The sequence below is a fragment of the Lithobates pipiens genome, unplaced genomic scaffold (genome assembly GCF_037356315.1).
Source record: "Lithobates pipiens isolate NorthernLeopardFrog02 unplaced genomic scaffold, aLitPip1_a1.2 Scaffold_19, whole genome shotgun sequence".
In the NCBI taxonomy this organism is placed as follows: Eukaryota; Metazoa; Chordata; class Amphibia; order Anura; family Ranidae; genus Lithobates; species Lithobates pipiens.
The window spans coordinates 61,520,668-61,535,586 of record NW_027507764.1 but is presented as its reverse complement, the minus strand read 5'-3'; the positions used below and the strand labels follow the sequence as shown (position 1 = coordinate 61,535,586).

The following is a 14,919-nucleotide window of genomic DNA, read 5'->3' as shown; positions in this document are numbered from 1 at the left end:
TGTGTCCGATCGGACCGTTTTGTCGGATATTCCGACTGCGTGTGGTCTACATCGGACTGGATACTCCGACGACCAAGTTTTCCAACTTGTTGGTAAAATTTTCCGACAAAATGCTCTGATCGGACATACTCCGATCATGTGTAGAGAATTCCGATCGGACAAAGTGCCACGCATGCTCAGATCAAATTCCTACACCAAAGCTATTGGCTACTAGCGTGAACGTAGTCCCGTCGTAACGAATTAACGTCATCACGTCGGATTTTCCGACAACTTTGTCCGACCGTGTGTATGCAACAGTTTCGGACAAAATCCATCGGACAAAATCTGACGGATTTGGTTGTCGGAATCTCCGACTATGTGTACAAGGGCTTACAGTAAAGAACCCTCTACGTAGTTTAAGGTTAAACCTCTTTTCTTCTAATTTTAATGAGTGGCCACATGTCTTGTTAAACTCCCTGTAAGGCGCGCCCCTGTTCTTGAATTAGCCCGGGCTGGACTTTAGTGACCACTGGAAAGCCCTTTCAATCGATTGGGTAAAATCAGACAATCACACGAGTTGAGGATTATCGTGACTACGAGTTCTTTATTTCCTGTATACTACTTTTTATGTGCTTCAAATTGCATTGTCAGCCAATCAGATTTAGACAAGACATTCAAGACATTTGACCAATCATGAAACATTAACATCTAGTGCGTCATACAGTTAATGGACTTTTTTAGGGGAATTCTGATCAAAAGTCTCCAGACATACAGACATATATTTATATAAATGACCTTAAGAAATCATCTATAATTAAACCACATAGCGTCATTTCACCTTATGAATATTTCCTACTTCCTATAAATTCTAACAGCTAGCTCTAACCACAAATGCATCCTGTTTCTTGCAGACATCAGAAGTATCTTGCAAAGCATGGTGTTTCACTAAACTTCAGTAAATATCTGTTTAAACTTGTCTTATTACATTTAGACTCTGCTTGAACTTAAAGGGTGACTCTCCCTACCCTTACACTCCCTTCCGCAAAAAGAGTTTTATCCCTATTGTGAGGTCACCAGTACGGTATTTGTATATTGAAATCATATCCCCTCTCAAGCGTCTCTTCTCCAGAGAGAATATATTCAGTGCTCACAACCTTTCCTCATAACTAATATCCTCCAGACCCTTTATTAGCTTTGTTGCCCTTCTTTGTACTCGCTCCATTTCCAGTACATCCTTCCTGAGGACTGGTGCCCAGAACTGGACAGCATATTCCAGGTGCGGCCGGACCAGAGTCTTGAAATGCGGGAGAATTATTGTTTTATCTCTGGAGTTGATCCCATTTTTAATGCTAATATTCTGTTTGCTTTGTTAGCAGCAGCTTGGCATTGCATGCCATTGCTGAGCCTATCATCTACTAGGACCCCCAGGTCCTTTTCCATCCTAGATACCCCCAGAGGTTCTCCCCCCAGTGTATAGATTGGATTCATGTTTTTTGCCACTCAGATGCATTATTTTAAATTTTTCTACATTAAACCTCATTTGCCATGTAGTTGTCGACCCCTTTCATTTGTTCAGATCTTCTTGCAAGGTTTCCACATCCTGCGGAGAAATTATTGCCCTGCTTAGTTGAGTATCATCTGTAAATATTGAGAGTGAACTGTTTATCCCATCCTCCAGGTCATTTATGAACAAATTATATAGGATTGGTCCCCAGCACAGAACCCTGGGGGACCCCACTACCCACCCCTGACCATTCCAAGTACTCCCCATTTATCACCACCCTCTGAACTCTCCCTTGTAGCCAGTTTTCAATCCATGTACTCTCCCTATGGTCCATGCCAAGGGACCTTATTTTGTACAGTAAACATTTATGGGGAACTGTGTCAAATGCTTTTGCAAAATCCAGATACACCACGTGTACGGGCCTTCCTTTATCTCATGGATGAGATAAACCATTTAACACCAGCAGGGGTGCCTAAAATGATCAGCTTTTATTTACTTATGCAAAACCTTTACCCCAAAAGGAAAAAAATGTTTGCTGTAACTGATTATAAGGTGTGAGCTGGAGTTTGGCTAACACTCCCTTCCCCCCCAGGACTGCCAATGCTTCTGTCTGCTGCGCCTCCTGTGCTCCTTCCACAAGAGTTTTGTTTCACTCGTACAGGAGGTGTGTTACTGGCAAGATCACCAGATGAAAACAGGGGTGGGGGGGGGGGGAGCAAAAGAAAAGAAAAGAAAAGAAATGCAGCCACCACCATCTAAAGATTGGTAAGCTGCAATATAATATATTTTTGGTTTAGGGTTTAATACCTCATTAAAGAGGACAAGTCACAGCTAGAATCCAGCAAGAAACTAAATATCTGGTCTTTAAAGTGGAATTTAGTGTCTCCCAAAAAGGTGTAAGTTCCGTTTAACCCCCAGCTGAGGAAGAGGGTGTGCCCACTGAAACGTGCCAGCGTGCCAATTCAATGGTGCATCAGATCAGTCCACATGATATCTGCACTGGCTTGTGATTTGGTGTAACACAACGTCTATATAGTTCTTACTTTTGTGATTATTGATTTGGCTGTTTGTCCTTTACAGCAGGGGTCTCCAAACTTTCTGAACAATGGGCCATTTTAGAGGGGCCAGACTGAGGCCAGTGGGATTAAAAAACGTTGTGGTGTTGGCGAGAGCAAATAGTGCCCCATAAATTGTTTTAGTGGAGCAAAGAGTGCTATTGTTGGTATCAGTGGAAGGAATGGTGCCCCATTCTTGATTTTTAAGGTAGGAATAGTGCCCGTCATTAGTATCAGTGGAAGGAATGGTACCCCATCATTGGCATCTGTGGGAGGAATAGTACCCCATCATTGGTGTCTGCGGGAGGAATTGTACCCATAGGTGTGCACAGCCTATTGCATTAAGGTCTGCACCCCAAAGCTCAAACCCATATGTGTGTGTGCATGTGTATATATTCTGACAGTGTCCATAGAGCAGTGGGCAGTGTCAGTAGGGCAGTGGACTGTGTCTGTATTTTTATTATTATTATTATTATTATTTTTTTTTTACAGTTTTATTTTTTTACAATATTTTTAGGAGCTTCTTTAGGGGGCTTTGGTGAAATACCAGTGGTCTAAACAGGAGGAATCTGCACCACATAGGGTGATGCCTATGATTATACCCCATCATTAGTGTCTGTGAAAGGAATCGTAGCCCATTATTGGTGTATGTGGAAGGAATGGTGCCCCATCATTAGTGTCTCTGGGAGGGAATGGTGCCCCATCATTGATGTCATTGATGACATGGAGCCCCAAGGTCCAGATAAAGACAAGCAAAGGGCCACGGTTTGGAGACCATTGCTTTACAATAATAAACCTTTGGTAATGCATTAGGTGTTTGTGCCCTTCTGTCTGTGTTTTTCACAGTTTTCTACACAAGGCTTTTGCTTTTCTCCTCTGAATGCCAGAGCTCCTAGCAGGAGAAAAACTGCTTAAAAAATTGCACGTATTTCACATTCATTTAGACGTGTCAAATGTTTGAGTTTTAATGGATTCCATTGGCCGGAATATTAATTTATTCTGGTCAATGGAATGCATCAACATACAAACGCTCAAACGTGCCTACTGTTTTTATACGTTTAGATGCATTTTTTCAGCTTGTAAACGTTCCTTTTCTAATAGGTCTGTGAACGCTCCTCTTCTAGTACGCTCGTGCATGTGTGTTATCTGTACATGGTCACATAGGCTTACATAGAGGTGCCTTTACAGGCTTAAAAATATATATATATGTGTGTGTGTGTATATATATATATATATATATATATATATATATATATATATATATTTGTGTGTGTGTAAATATATATATATATATATATATATATATATATATATAATTTGTGTGTGTGTATGTATGTATATATATATATATATATATATATATATATATACTGTATATATATATATGTATATAAATATACGGTATGTAAACAAAAATCAACCCCTTAGCTAAACAGTGAAAACATAGAGTACATTACCCTCTAAGATCCACTATGAAGTATTTTCCCGGTGTGATGGTGTCAGTGTTTTCCTTACCTGAGCAGACCGGTCTGTCAAGAATGGCGTGTACACTCATTTATTATTAAGGTAAACAGGAGCGTCGGTAGCTGTTTGCTGACAGTGACACAGTATCAGTACACAGCAGCAGAGTACAGTGCGGAGTGACGGCTGAACAATGGGACCTTACATGTAAATAAAACTGGAGTACTGCAAACAATAAAATAATATTCATCACCAGACGCTCTGACTACCATAGAGGCTTACCATAGGTTGGCTGGATTATCAATCACTCAGCATTATAAATTATGAAACCTCCATAATGAATGGCTGATAGCTGTGGGACAAGTTCATGAGAACTAGAAGCAGTCAATGTCTATGACATGTATAAGGAAAAACCCTCAAAATGGGACTTTAACGGTACTGGGTCATTATAGTGTCAAATGAGTGAACAGTATTTCTAGGTAGAATAAAAGTTGACACATCTTTATTAATACAAATTGTGTAAAACATTACAATACATCTTAAAAATGATGGGAAACAGATTCTTGATACTGTACTTAAGATGTAATCAATAGAGAACAAAGGGTGGGAATTGCTGAATACCCAACATGTTTCAAATTAGATTTTCTTCTTCATGTTTTATGCACCCCTGAAGAAGAAAATCGAATTTGAAACATGTTGGGTGTTCAGCAATTCCCATCCTTTGGTCTTTATTGATCTATTGATTCCATCTTAAAGCAGAGCTACAAATACTGCAGCTGCTGACTTTTAATGATGGGACACTTACCTGTCCCAGGGTCCAGCAATGCGGGGGATCGAAGCCCCGCTCGTCTCCCCCTCCGCTCGTCGGTGCCGGCATTTTAACTGTGGGCGCCAGTCTGTGGCTTCACAGCTGGGCACCCACTGAGCCGCGCCGCTCCCAGATCCCAGTTCTTGCTCTGTCATGAGCGATCACGGTTGCCCGTCATTCATCACGCCCACCGGGCACTCGCATCGGCTCCAGGCACACTCTGCGGGCACACGCGCACCCCTAGTGGCCAATGGGTGAAGCAGCGTAAGGTAATGTCGTTTTGCCCAGCCATGCCATTCAGCAGCTGGTCGGCAAACGGTTAAAGTCCCATTTTGAGGGGTTTTCTTTATACATATAATTCAGGGATGTTGGTACTCCATTAGCTACCATTTTCATATTTATGTCTATGGCATGTTGATTTGCTAGGATAGAGCAGTCTATCAATCTCAACCTGACGCAGAAATGAGAGAGAGATGAGGGCGCTCTGGTGAGGCTGGGTATCCAGTCCTTAGTAGCAGTGGAGAGAAGGCACTGAAGATTGGAATGCATGCGGCTGATGTAACATCAGGTGAAGGTGGTGGATGGTAACGTCTTTCGGGCAAGCATGGACGTAGGTCTGACGAAGGAGCCGCACATGCTCCGAAACACGTTACCGCCTTTACCTGATGTTACATCGGCCACAGGCATTCCAGCTTGGGTCCAGAACCCAGGCCCCCCCATCACATCTTCACCTCCTCGGTAATCCATGTCACCAGGGAATCTGACAGCTGCAGGACGGCTTTCTCTATTCCCCAGACAGAAGAGGATTACAGAGATTCGCATTAGGACTAATCATTATATGCCTATGACCTCTTACTCTCATAGGTGTTTTTAATCCCATTGTGCCTGTAATAAATCTTTTAACTACTGCAATTAGAGACGTCTTTCTCATTCTTTCTTTCTTCTATCAATCTCAACCTTTCTACCCCTTGAAATAATTATCAGCTGCTGGATGAACCCCCGCTAAAAGTGATTACACCCACAGCTAATGTTGTTTTAGCATGATCAATGTGATCAGTATTATAGAAAGTTTTTAAATAAAGAAAGTTTTTAAATAAAGAAAGTTGAAGAAAGTTTTTAAATAAAATAATGTTGTGCTGTGTATCCAGCATATTTGACACGTAGGGGATATTTTTTTCCAACCTTCTAAAAAATAATTTAAAAAATGTGTCTAGGGGATTGCAGAGCGGAGATATACTTACCTAATCTGCTGATCCTCCAAGCGCAAGATTGGCCCCTTTGGCTCCTGCCCCCCCCCCCCCCGCATGCTAGCGGTTTTGACGGGGCTTATTGAAATCTTGGAAAAAGCCCCCTTTAATAATAAGGGGGCCCCAGATACCACCCCATTATGTGAATAAGTAAGGGGAACATATTACTCCTACTCATTATAAAAACGTAACATACATAAAGACAAACACAGTTTTGTAAAAGGAAGGAAAGAGTCCCCGGTGCCCCACATCCATGCATGCAGGGCCGGATTAAGAGCATCATGTGCTTGGTGCTGAGGATTGTGGTGGGCCTTTTACTGGGCACCCTTCTGCTTTCCAAGAGCCTGTACTGGCATGCGCCCAAACTCAAAAGTGTGCAGCCGCACAGGCTTAACACTAGGGAAGCCTGGTATTTGATTTGCCAAGTTTCTGTAAGGGCATTGGTGTGCATTGGTGTGCACTCTGAGCTGAAAGAGTGCAGCTGCGCAGGCCTAACACTATGGAAGCCCCACACTTCTGTAAAAACCCTGCATTAGCGTGCCCCAGGCTTCTGTTAGGAATCTCATGCAGCGGCCATTATCAATCTCACCACCCTGCCCAGTCAGTGCATGTGGAATGCAGGGCCCATCAGGGGAGATGTCTCCCCGTTGACCCATTGCTTTCCAGGTCCTTTTTGGGTGGCTGGGCCTATATTAAGGTAGGGGCCTGGAGCTGCAGCTCCAATAGCCCCTATGTTAATCCAGCCCTGCATGCATGTAATGTGATAATGAAAGAGACAACCTCAGCCTTGGCTCCCACCAGGCCATGTCCCCAACATGTTTCACTCTGCCCCTGGCGTTTAATCTTGGGGATCAATTTTGAAAAAGTCTTTAAAAAAAAAAAAGTTCTCCATCTCCAATATACACCATCAACAATCATGTCATACAGCCATGTACACGTACAGTACTTCAATCACTATGCCCGAAGCCCGGTGAACCACCTGAAGAAAAAATCCAGTGAACCCCAACAAAAATGACAGATCCCACAGATGAAAGCCGTTGTAGAAAGGTAGTGCTCTCTCGGGTGACGTAATTGACCATATATGGACATGATCATATATGGTCAATGACATAACAAGGATCCTTGTATAGGTTAAGGGAATCCCCATCTGCTTTGTTCAGAGTGGAGTGTCTGGGAGCTGTCATTTTGCCGGTAGTTCAAACACAACTTTTTTCTTTGTGTAGCTGGGAGCGGACTACGGTTATCTGACCTTTGAAGACTATTTATCATTAGCCTAGCTTTGTTGTTAAATTCCCCTAGTGCTGGATTTCAATCGCTGACATCATCTCCTGAAGCACAGAGAAAAGCATTGTGGGAGATGTAGTTCCTTAAAGTGGAGGTTCACACAAAAATTGAACCTCCGCTTTATGGAACCCTCTCCCCCTCCGGTGTCACATTTGGGACCTTTCAGGGGGGAGAGGGGTGCAGATACACATCTAAGACAGGTATTTGCACCCACTTCCAGGCATAGACTCCAACGGTAGTTTACACCTCTTCCCGCCCACCCGCGCTGTCTGCTGGGACACACATGGGTTCCAGGAGATAGCGGGGACCAGTTAGGACTCGCAGTGCGACTTGCGCATGCGTAGTAGGGAAACGGGAAGTGAAGCCGCAATGCTTCACTTCCTGATTCCCTCACCGAGGATGGAGGCGGCAGCTGCCGAGAGCCGAGCGATTGATCGGCTTCGGCTGCCAACATCGCTGGACTGTGGGACAGGTAAGTGTCCATTTATTAAAAGTCAGCAGCTGCAGTATTTGTAGCTGCTGGTTTTTAATATTTTTTTTTTAGGTGGACTCCCTCTTTAATAGACATTGCTTATATCGCAGAATTGATTGTGAACTGCGTCTCCCAGAAGACTACTCCAGGGGAGGATTGTGGCAGAAACTATACAGGGATCTGTCGATCAGGCCCACGCTCTCTTGCTTCCTGGATATGGCTGTGTGAGGACCATGCCGCCGCTGTGTCAGAGGATTGTGGCTTAGTGTGCGACCCATAGCCACCGCTCCAGTCCCAGTGAGTCCAGCTGTCGGCTGATGGAAGAAAGACGCACTGCAAAAACGTTGAACACTGGGAACCAGATCACTGAGTCCACAGACGAATCCCTGCCTCGGCCTACCTGCAAGAGGAAGAATCATTCATTGGTCCCACAGCGCGGATGTGAATTCCCGGGAGGCCGTCATATGACGGCCTCCCCTGTGCACGCTCCCTGCAGGGCAGAACGCGCTGTCATCACCGAGTCACTGAGACTCGGGTGATCACCGATCTGAGTAAGGGGCGGTCCCGGCCCCTTACCATGTGATCAGCTGACAGCCAATGACAGCTGATCACATGATCAAAACAAAAGCTCAGTGAACGCTTTTTTATTTCCTCACGCTGACAGTGACGGAGAAAAAAAAAAGCCGATCACTGGCTCACCATAAAGTGACATTGGTCCCGAAACGAAAGAGGCAATTATGCTTCATAATTGCAACCTGAAAGTGCCCACAAGTGCCACCTATCAATGCCCACAAGTGCCACCTATCTATGCCCACAAGTGCCACCTATCAATGCCCACTAGTGGTGCCAATCAGTGCCACATAGAAGTGCTGCCTATCAGTGTAACCGATCCGTGCCCATCACTGCCACCCATCAGTGCCCATCACTGCCACCTATCTGTGCCCATCACTGCCGCCTCATCAGCGTACATCAATGACAGACAAAAATTACCAATTTTAAAATTTTATAACAAAACAAAAAAAAAAAAAGTTTTTTTACATTTAGTCTTTTTACATTTTTTTTAACAAAAAATAAAAATCGCACAGGTGATCAAATATCATCAAAAGAAAGCTCTATTTGGGGGGAAAAAATGTTAAAAATTTCATTTGGGTACAGTGTTATATGACCGTGCAATTGTTATTCAAAGTGCATCAGTGCTGAAAGCTGAAAATTGGTCTGGATAGGAGGGGGGTTTAAGTGCCCAGTAAGCAAGTAGTTAAAGTGGACATTTTTTTTTACATCCATTGACAGTTTCTCTTGAACATTCTATGGTGATTGTATCTATTGCTGTCTTCAAGTATCACTAATAATTGCTATTGTCACAATATCAACCTAGTTCTGGTTCAACCCAGGATTTGAACAACTTTATTTTATATCTCTCATTACAAATAAGGAAAGAGAGAGTTGAAACGGTTTGTTTTGTGTCTGTGTGTTATTTGAAGGTGTACATAACATGTCTGAACCTAGAGTGTCAGAGGGACTGGAGAGTTCACAGGGTTAAGGCGGTATGAGAGAACATGCATTACCAAGCAACCCCCTAGGGGGCAGTGCTACATTTGTAAATGTCAGTTTTGCTGTAGTAGGTTGCATATATCACACAGATGCGCCGCTTCACAAGCAGGGACAGGGCATCCCCCAGGCATGTTATTTAAAGCAAATGAAAAAAATGTGGCATTTTTAATGTTTCAATTTATGCATTACTAAAATTGTTGCTCCCTGCCATACTACATTTGTTGCTTTTGGAGATGTTCTCCAGGGCACTGCCAAACCCTTCCTGCCATTTGTGTGACAATCCCTTGCCAATTAGACTAGGAAATGCCGTTATTGTTTTTAAACATTTCTCTCCCCCTCCTCCCTCCTATTGACTTGCAGTTTGGATTCGGCATCTGAACTTTAGTCATGTTTGCCAAACCTGCCCCAAATATATATATATAGTGTGACTTCTTGTGCACCAAAAGTTGGATCAAAGTTGCGCTCCTAATGCACACTTTCCGGCGGACTTGGTCCAGCGGACCAGAGTCCGTCGGACAATTCGATCGTGTGTGGGCTCCAGCTGACTTTTTCTTCCCAAAACTCCGGCGGACCTACAAATAAGACTGGCTTCAAATTTGTCGGCCGGACTCGGCTTTTAGCGGACAATCCGTTCGCCTGTGTGCTAGTCCGACGGACTAAAACCGACGCTAGGGCAGCTATTGGCTACTAGCTATGAACTTCCTTATTCTACGTCATCACATTCAAATCCGTCTGACTTTTGTAATGATCGTGTGTGGCCAAGTCCATTCGTTTGAAAGTCCGTCGGATTGTCCGCCGGACCAAGTCTGTCCAAGAGTCCGGTCGTGTGTACGCGGCATAAGTTGCACTGGACTTTGCGTGGCTTTGGGGTCGGGCTAGTGTGAATGGAACTTTAATAGTTTATTTTATAAATTATAAAACTGAAAGTAAATGAACAGAAGAGAAATTCTACTCAAATCAATATTTGGTGTGGCCACCCTTTGCCTTCAAAACCGCATTAATTCTTCTTGGTACACTTGCACACAGTTTTTGAAGGAACTGATTAGTTGTATGTTTGGGGTCATTGTCCTGCTGCAGAATAAATTTGGGACCAATCACAAGTCTCCCTGATGGTATGGCTTGATGGATAAGTATCTGCTCAGGAGTGACAGCCCAGGTTCAGTGCCGCCATTTTGTCCACATCTGTCATAAGGGTTCAGGCAGCCGGCCCACAATGATGTGCACTAGCCCTTCCCGCTAGCCGCTGTTTGTCCTAATTCTGCAGCCCCCTAGGATATCCCTGATGTAGATATTCCAGGAGACTGTGAAGGCATGACTTGTTATTCTCGCCTAGGCCAGAATGGCAGTAGGGGGGGGGGGGAGTCAAGGTCCACGTCAGTGTTTTTTGTCAATATTCTGTACTCAGAGATCCTTCTAGTGCTTCCTATGATGGGAAAAACAGAACTCAGAAAAGGAATATTTATATTATTTCCATGACTCAGTAATTCCCCAGCAGTATTTCTTCATGTGTACATTGCATTGTACTGTATGTCAATTTATCACCCTGAATAGGTTACCTGTAATAATTCCACCAAGGCTGAACATAATACATTTCCTCTTCACTGTATTCTGTCTGTAGATAATGGAAACTTTACTTCTGCTCTGTTTTAAAGGGTCCGTCCATCAAGAAGTGATGGAGAATCGACGAATGAGAGTCCAATCTCTGCTCTTTCCAGTAATTCTTTTCAATCACTGATAATGTAGCTGCAACCATGATGTCTCCAGGCGAAAAACCAGCACCTACTTAACAGGTTTCACCATGAAAGGCTGGATCACAAGGAAATCAAGCCACTCATGGTAAAATGCTTTAAGGGCGGTGGGTTTTCAGTGGGGACATCAGGGTTGCAGCTACATTGTTAATGATAAAATGACTCGGAAGAGCAGGGTTTGGGGTGCAGCTCTCATTCATCTATTTTCTTTCATAATGAACGAAGATAGGTTTTCCTAAGCCGGCACCCTACCTGTCCATAGATATGTGAGAGAGTGAGCAGGTCTGGAGCGGTGCTGTTGGTTTGGGATATTTCAACATCAAGACATGATTACCAAAAGTATTGTGAAGCCTGCCTGGCATACCAGTCTTAGTCCGTAGGGTTAAATATTGAGTTGGACCACCCTTTGTAGCTACAACAGCTTCAACTCTTCTGGGAAGGCTGTCCACAAGGTTTAGGAGTGTGTCTATGGGAATTTTTGACCATTCTTCCAGAAGCGCATTTGTGAGGTCAGGCACGGATGTGGATGAGAAGGCCTGGCTCACAGCCTCCACCAAATTCATTCCAAAGGTGTCCTATCGGGTTGAGGTCAGGCCAGTCAAATTCCTCCACCCCAAAGTCGCTCATCCATGTCTTTATGAACCTTGCTTTGTGCACTGGTGCGCACTCATGTTGGAACAGGAAGAGGCCATCCCCAAACTGTTCCCACAAAGTTGGGAGCATGAAATTGTCCAAAATGTCCTGATGACTTAGGAATTCTCTTCACTGCAACTAAGGGGCCAAGCCCAACCCCTGAAAAACAACCCCACATCATAATCCCCCCTCCACCAAATGATTTGGACCAGTGCACAAAGCAAGGTCCATAAAGACATGGATGAGCGAGTTTGTGGTGGAGGAACTTGACTGGCCTGCACAGTCCTGACCTCAACCCGATAGAACACCTTTGGGATGAATTATAACTGAGATTGCAAGACAGGCCTTCTCATCCACATAAGAAGACACACTCCTAAACCTTGTGGACAGCCTTCCCGGAAGAGTTGAAGCTGTTATAGCTGCAAAGGGTGGGCCAACTCAATATTGAACCCTACAGACTAAGACAAGGATGCCATTAAAGTTCATGTGTGTGTAAAGGCAGGTGTCCCAATACTTATAGTAATATAGTATATTTTAGTTACAGGTGGGGTTTGGAGATCTAGACAATACAGTGCTGATGAGTTTTCCATTTGTAATGTTTTTTTCAAAATAATTTCCCCTTCTTTTGCAGACCCTGAAAAGCTCTCACAGGATACAGGCTCATTATCGCCACTGGCTGCCATTACAGGAGTGTCCTTATTTATTATTCTGTCAATATGTCTACTTTTTGTTTGGAAAAAATATCAACTTCACAGAGGTAAGATCACAGATATCAGATATATAGAGCATTTAGTGTATTGTACACTTGGGGGTTTCATATGTGCCCAAATATTTTCCACTGTACTTGGCTAGCGACCTTCACTTTAGCAGGGGAATTAGGTGTGCACAGCTTCCTTGGTACCTTGAATGGGGTCCGTTGAATGGTGTTGATTCTGACAATGGCAAGGTGGTGCCAGTAGCAGAATCATCAGTGTGATTTAGCTCTTGCATAATACAGTGGTGTGAAAAAGTGTTTGCCCCCTTCCTCATTTCCTGTTCCTTTGCATGTTTGTCACACTTAAGTGTTTCGGAACATCAAACCAATTTAAACAATAGTCAAGGACAACACAAGTAAACACAAAATGCAATTTGTAAATGAAGGTGTTTATTATTAAAGGTGAAAAAAAATCCAAACCATCATGGCCCTGTGTGAAAAAGTGATTAAAACATACTATAACTGTGGTTGTCCACACCTGAGTTCAATTTCTCTAGCCACACCCAGGCCTGATTATTGCCACACCTGTTCACAATCAAGGCATCACTTAAATAGGAGCTGCTTGACACAGTAAGGTCCACCAGAAGATCCTTAAAAGCTACACATCATGCCGAGACCCAAAGAAATTCAGGAACAATTGAGAAAGAAAGTAATTGAGATCTATCAGTCTGGAAAGGGTTATAAAGCCATTTCCAAAGCTTTGGGAATCCAGCGAACCACAGTGAGAGCCATTATCCACAAATGGCGAAGACATGGAACAGTGGTGAACCTTCCCAGGAGTGGCCGGCCGCCCAAAATTACCCCAAGAGCGCAGCGACGACTCATCCAAGAGGTCAGAAAAGACCCCACAACAACGTCCAAGGAACTGCAGGCCTCACTTGCCTCAGTTAAGGTCAGCGTTCATGCCTCCACCATCAGGAAAAGACTGGGCAAAAATGGCCTGCATGGCAGAGTTCCAAGGAGAAAACCACTGCTGAGCAAAAAGAACATCAAAGCTCGTCTCAATTTCTCCACAACACATCTTGATGATCCCCAAGACTTTTGGGACAACATTCTGTGGACCGATGAGACAAAAGTGGAACTCTTTGGAAGGTGTGTGTCCAAGTATATCTGGCGTAGAAGGAACACTGCATTTCATAAAAAGAACATTATACCAACAGTAAAATATGGTGGTGGTAGTGTGATGGTCTGGGGCTGTTTTGCTGCTTCAGGACCTGGAAGACTTGCCGTGATAAAAGGAACTATGAATTCTGCTGTCTACCAAGAGATCCTGAAGGAGAATGTCCGACCATCTGTTTGTGTACTCAAGCTGAAACGAACTTGGGTTCTGCAGCAGGACAATGATCCTAAACACACCAGCAAGTCCACCACCGAATGGCTGAAGAAAAACAAAATGAAGACTTTGGAGTGGCCTAGCCAAAGTCCTGACCTGAATCCTATTGAGATGTTGTGGTATGATCTTAAAAAGGCCGTTCATGCTCGAAAACCCTCTAATGTAACTGAATTAGGACAATTCTGCAAAGATGAGTGGGCCAAAATTCCTCCAGGACGCTGTAAAAGCCTCATTGCACGTTATCGCAAACGCTTGGTTGCAGTTTTTGCTGCTAAGGGTGGCCCAACCAGTTATTAGGTTTAGAGGGCAATCCCTTTTTCACACAGGGCCATGATGGTTTGGATTTTTTTTCACCTTTAATAATAAACATCTTCATTTACAAATTGCATTTTGTGTTTACTTGTGTTGTCCTTGACTATTGTTTAAATTGGTTTGATGTTCCGAAACACTTAAGTGTGACAAACATGCAAAGGAACAGGAAATGAGGAAGGGGGCAAACACTTTTTCACACCACTGTACTTGCATTGATGTATAAAGGATTCAGAAAGCCCCTTTCTTGAGTAGTCACAGACAAAGCTTTACTGTTATGCCCTGTACACACGGTCCGACTTTCTGTCGCAAAATGTGCGATCGGATCGTGTTGTCGGAAAATCCAATCATGTGTGGGCTCCATCTGACTTTTTCCGTCGGAATTTCCAAGTTTGAGAGCTGGATCTAAAATTTTCTGACAACAAAATCCGATCGTTTAAATTCCGATCGTGTGTAGACAATTCCGGCAGACAAAGTGCCGTGCATTCTCATAATAAATTAAGAGATGAAAGCTATTGGCTACTGGCCTCTTTATAGTCCCGTTGTATGTGTTATGTGTATGCAAGACAAGTTTGGGCCAAAATCCGTGGGAAAAAAAATCAGACGGATTTTGTCGTCAGAAAATCTCTGAATGCGTGTACAGGGCATTCGACCGTCTCTGAGCCCAATTCACACCTGAATGCTTTGATTCCCAAAGTGTGATAATGTTCCAGATGAAGAATCCAATTATTCCTGATGGGTCCCTTCACACTTGAGTGTTGTGTTTCTTGTTGCTTGTTGC

At 43.6% G+C, this 14,919-nt stretch overlaps 1 protein-coding gene across 2 annotated transcripts in view; it reads left to right on the top strand.

The window, feature by feature from the left end:
- Nucleotides 1-14,919, top strand: part of HEPACAM2 (HEPACAM family member 2) — a 193,239-nt gene that overhangs the window by 149,992 nt on the left and 28,328 nt on the right. For both annotated transcript variants that reach the window (XM_077490791.1, XM_077490792.1), the window contains exon 5: nucleotides 12,374-12,499. In XM_077490791.1, the coding sequence (XP_077346917.1) occupies nucleotides 12,374-12,499 (126 nt within the window). The remainder of the gene's footprint in view (nucleotides 1-12,373; nucleotides 12,500-14,919) is intronic.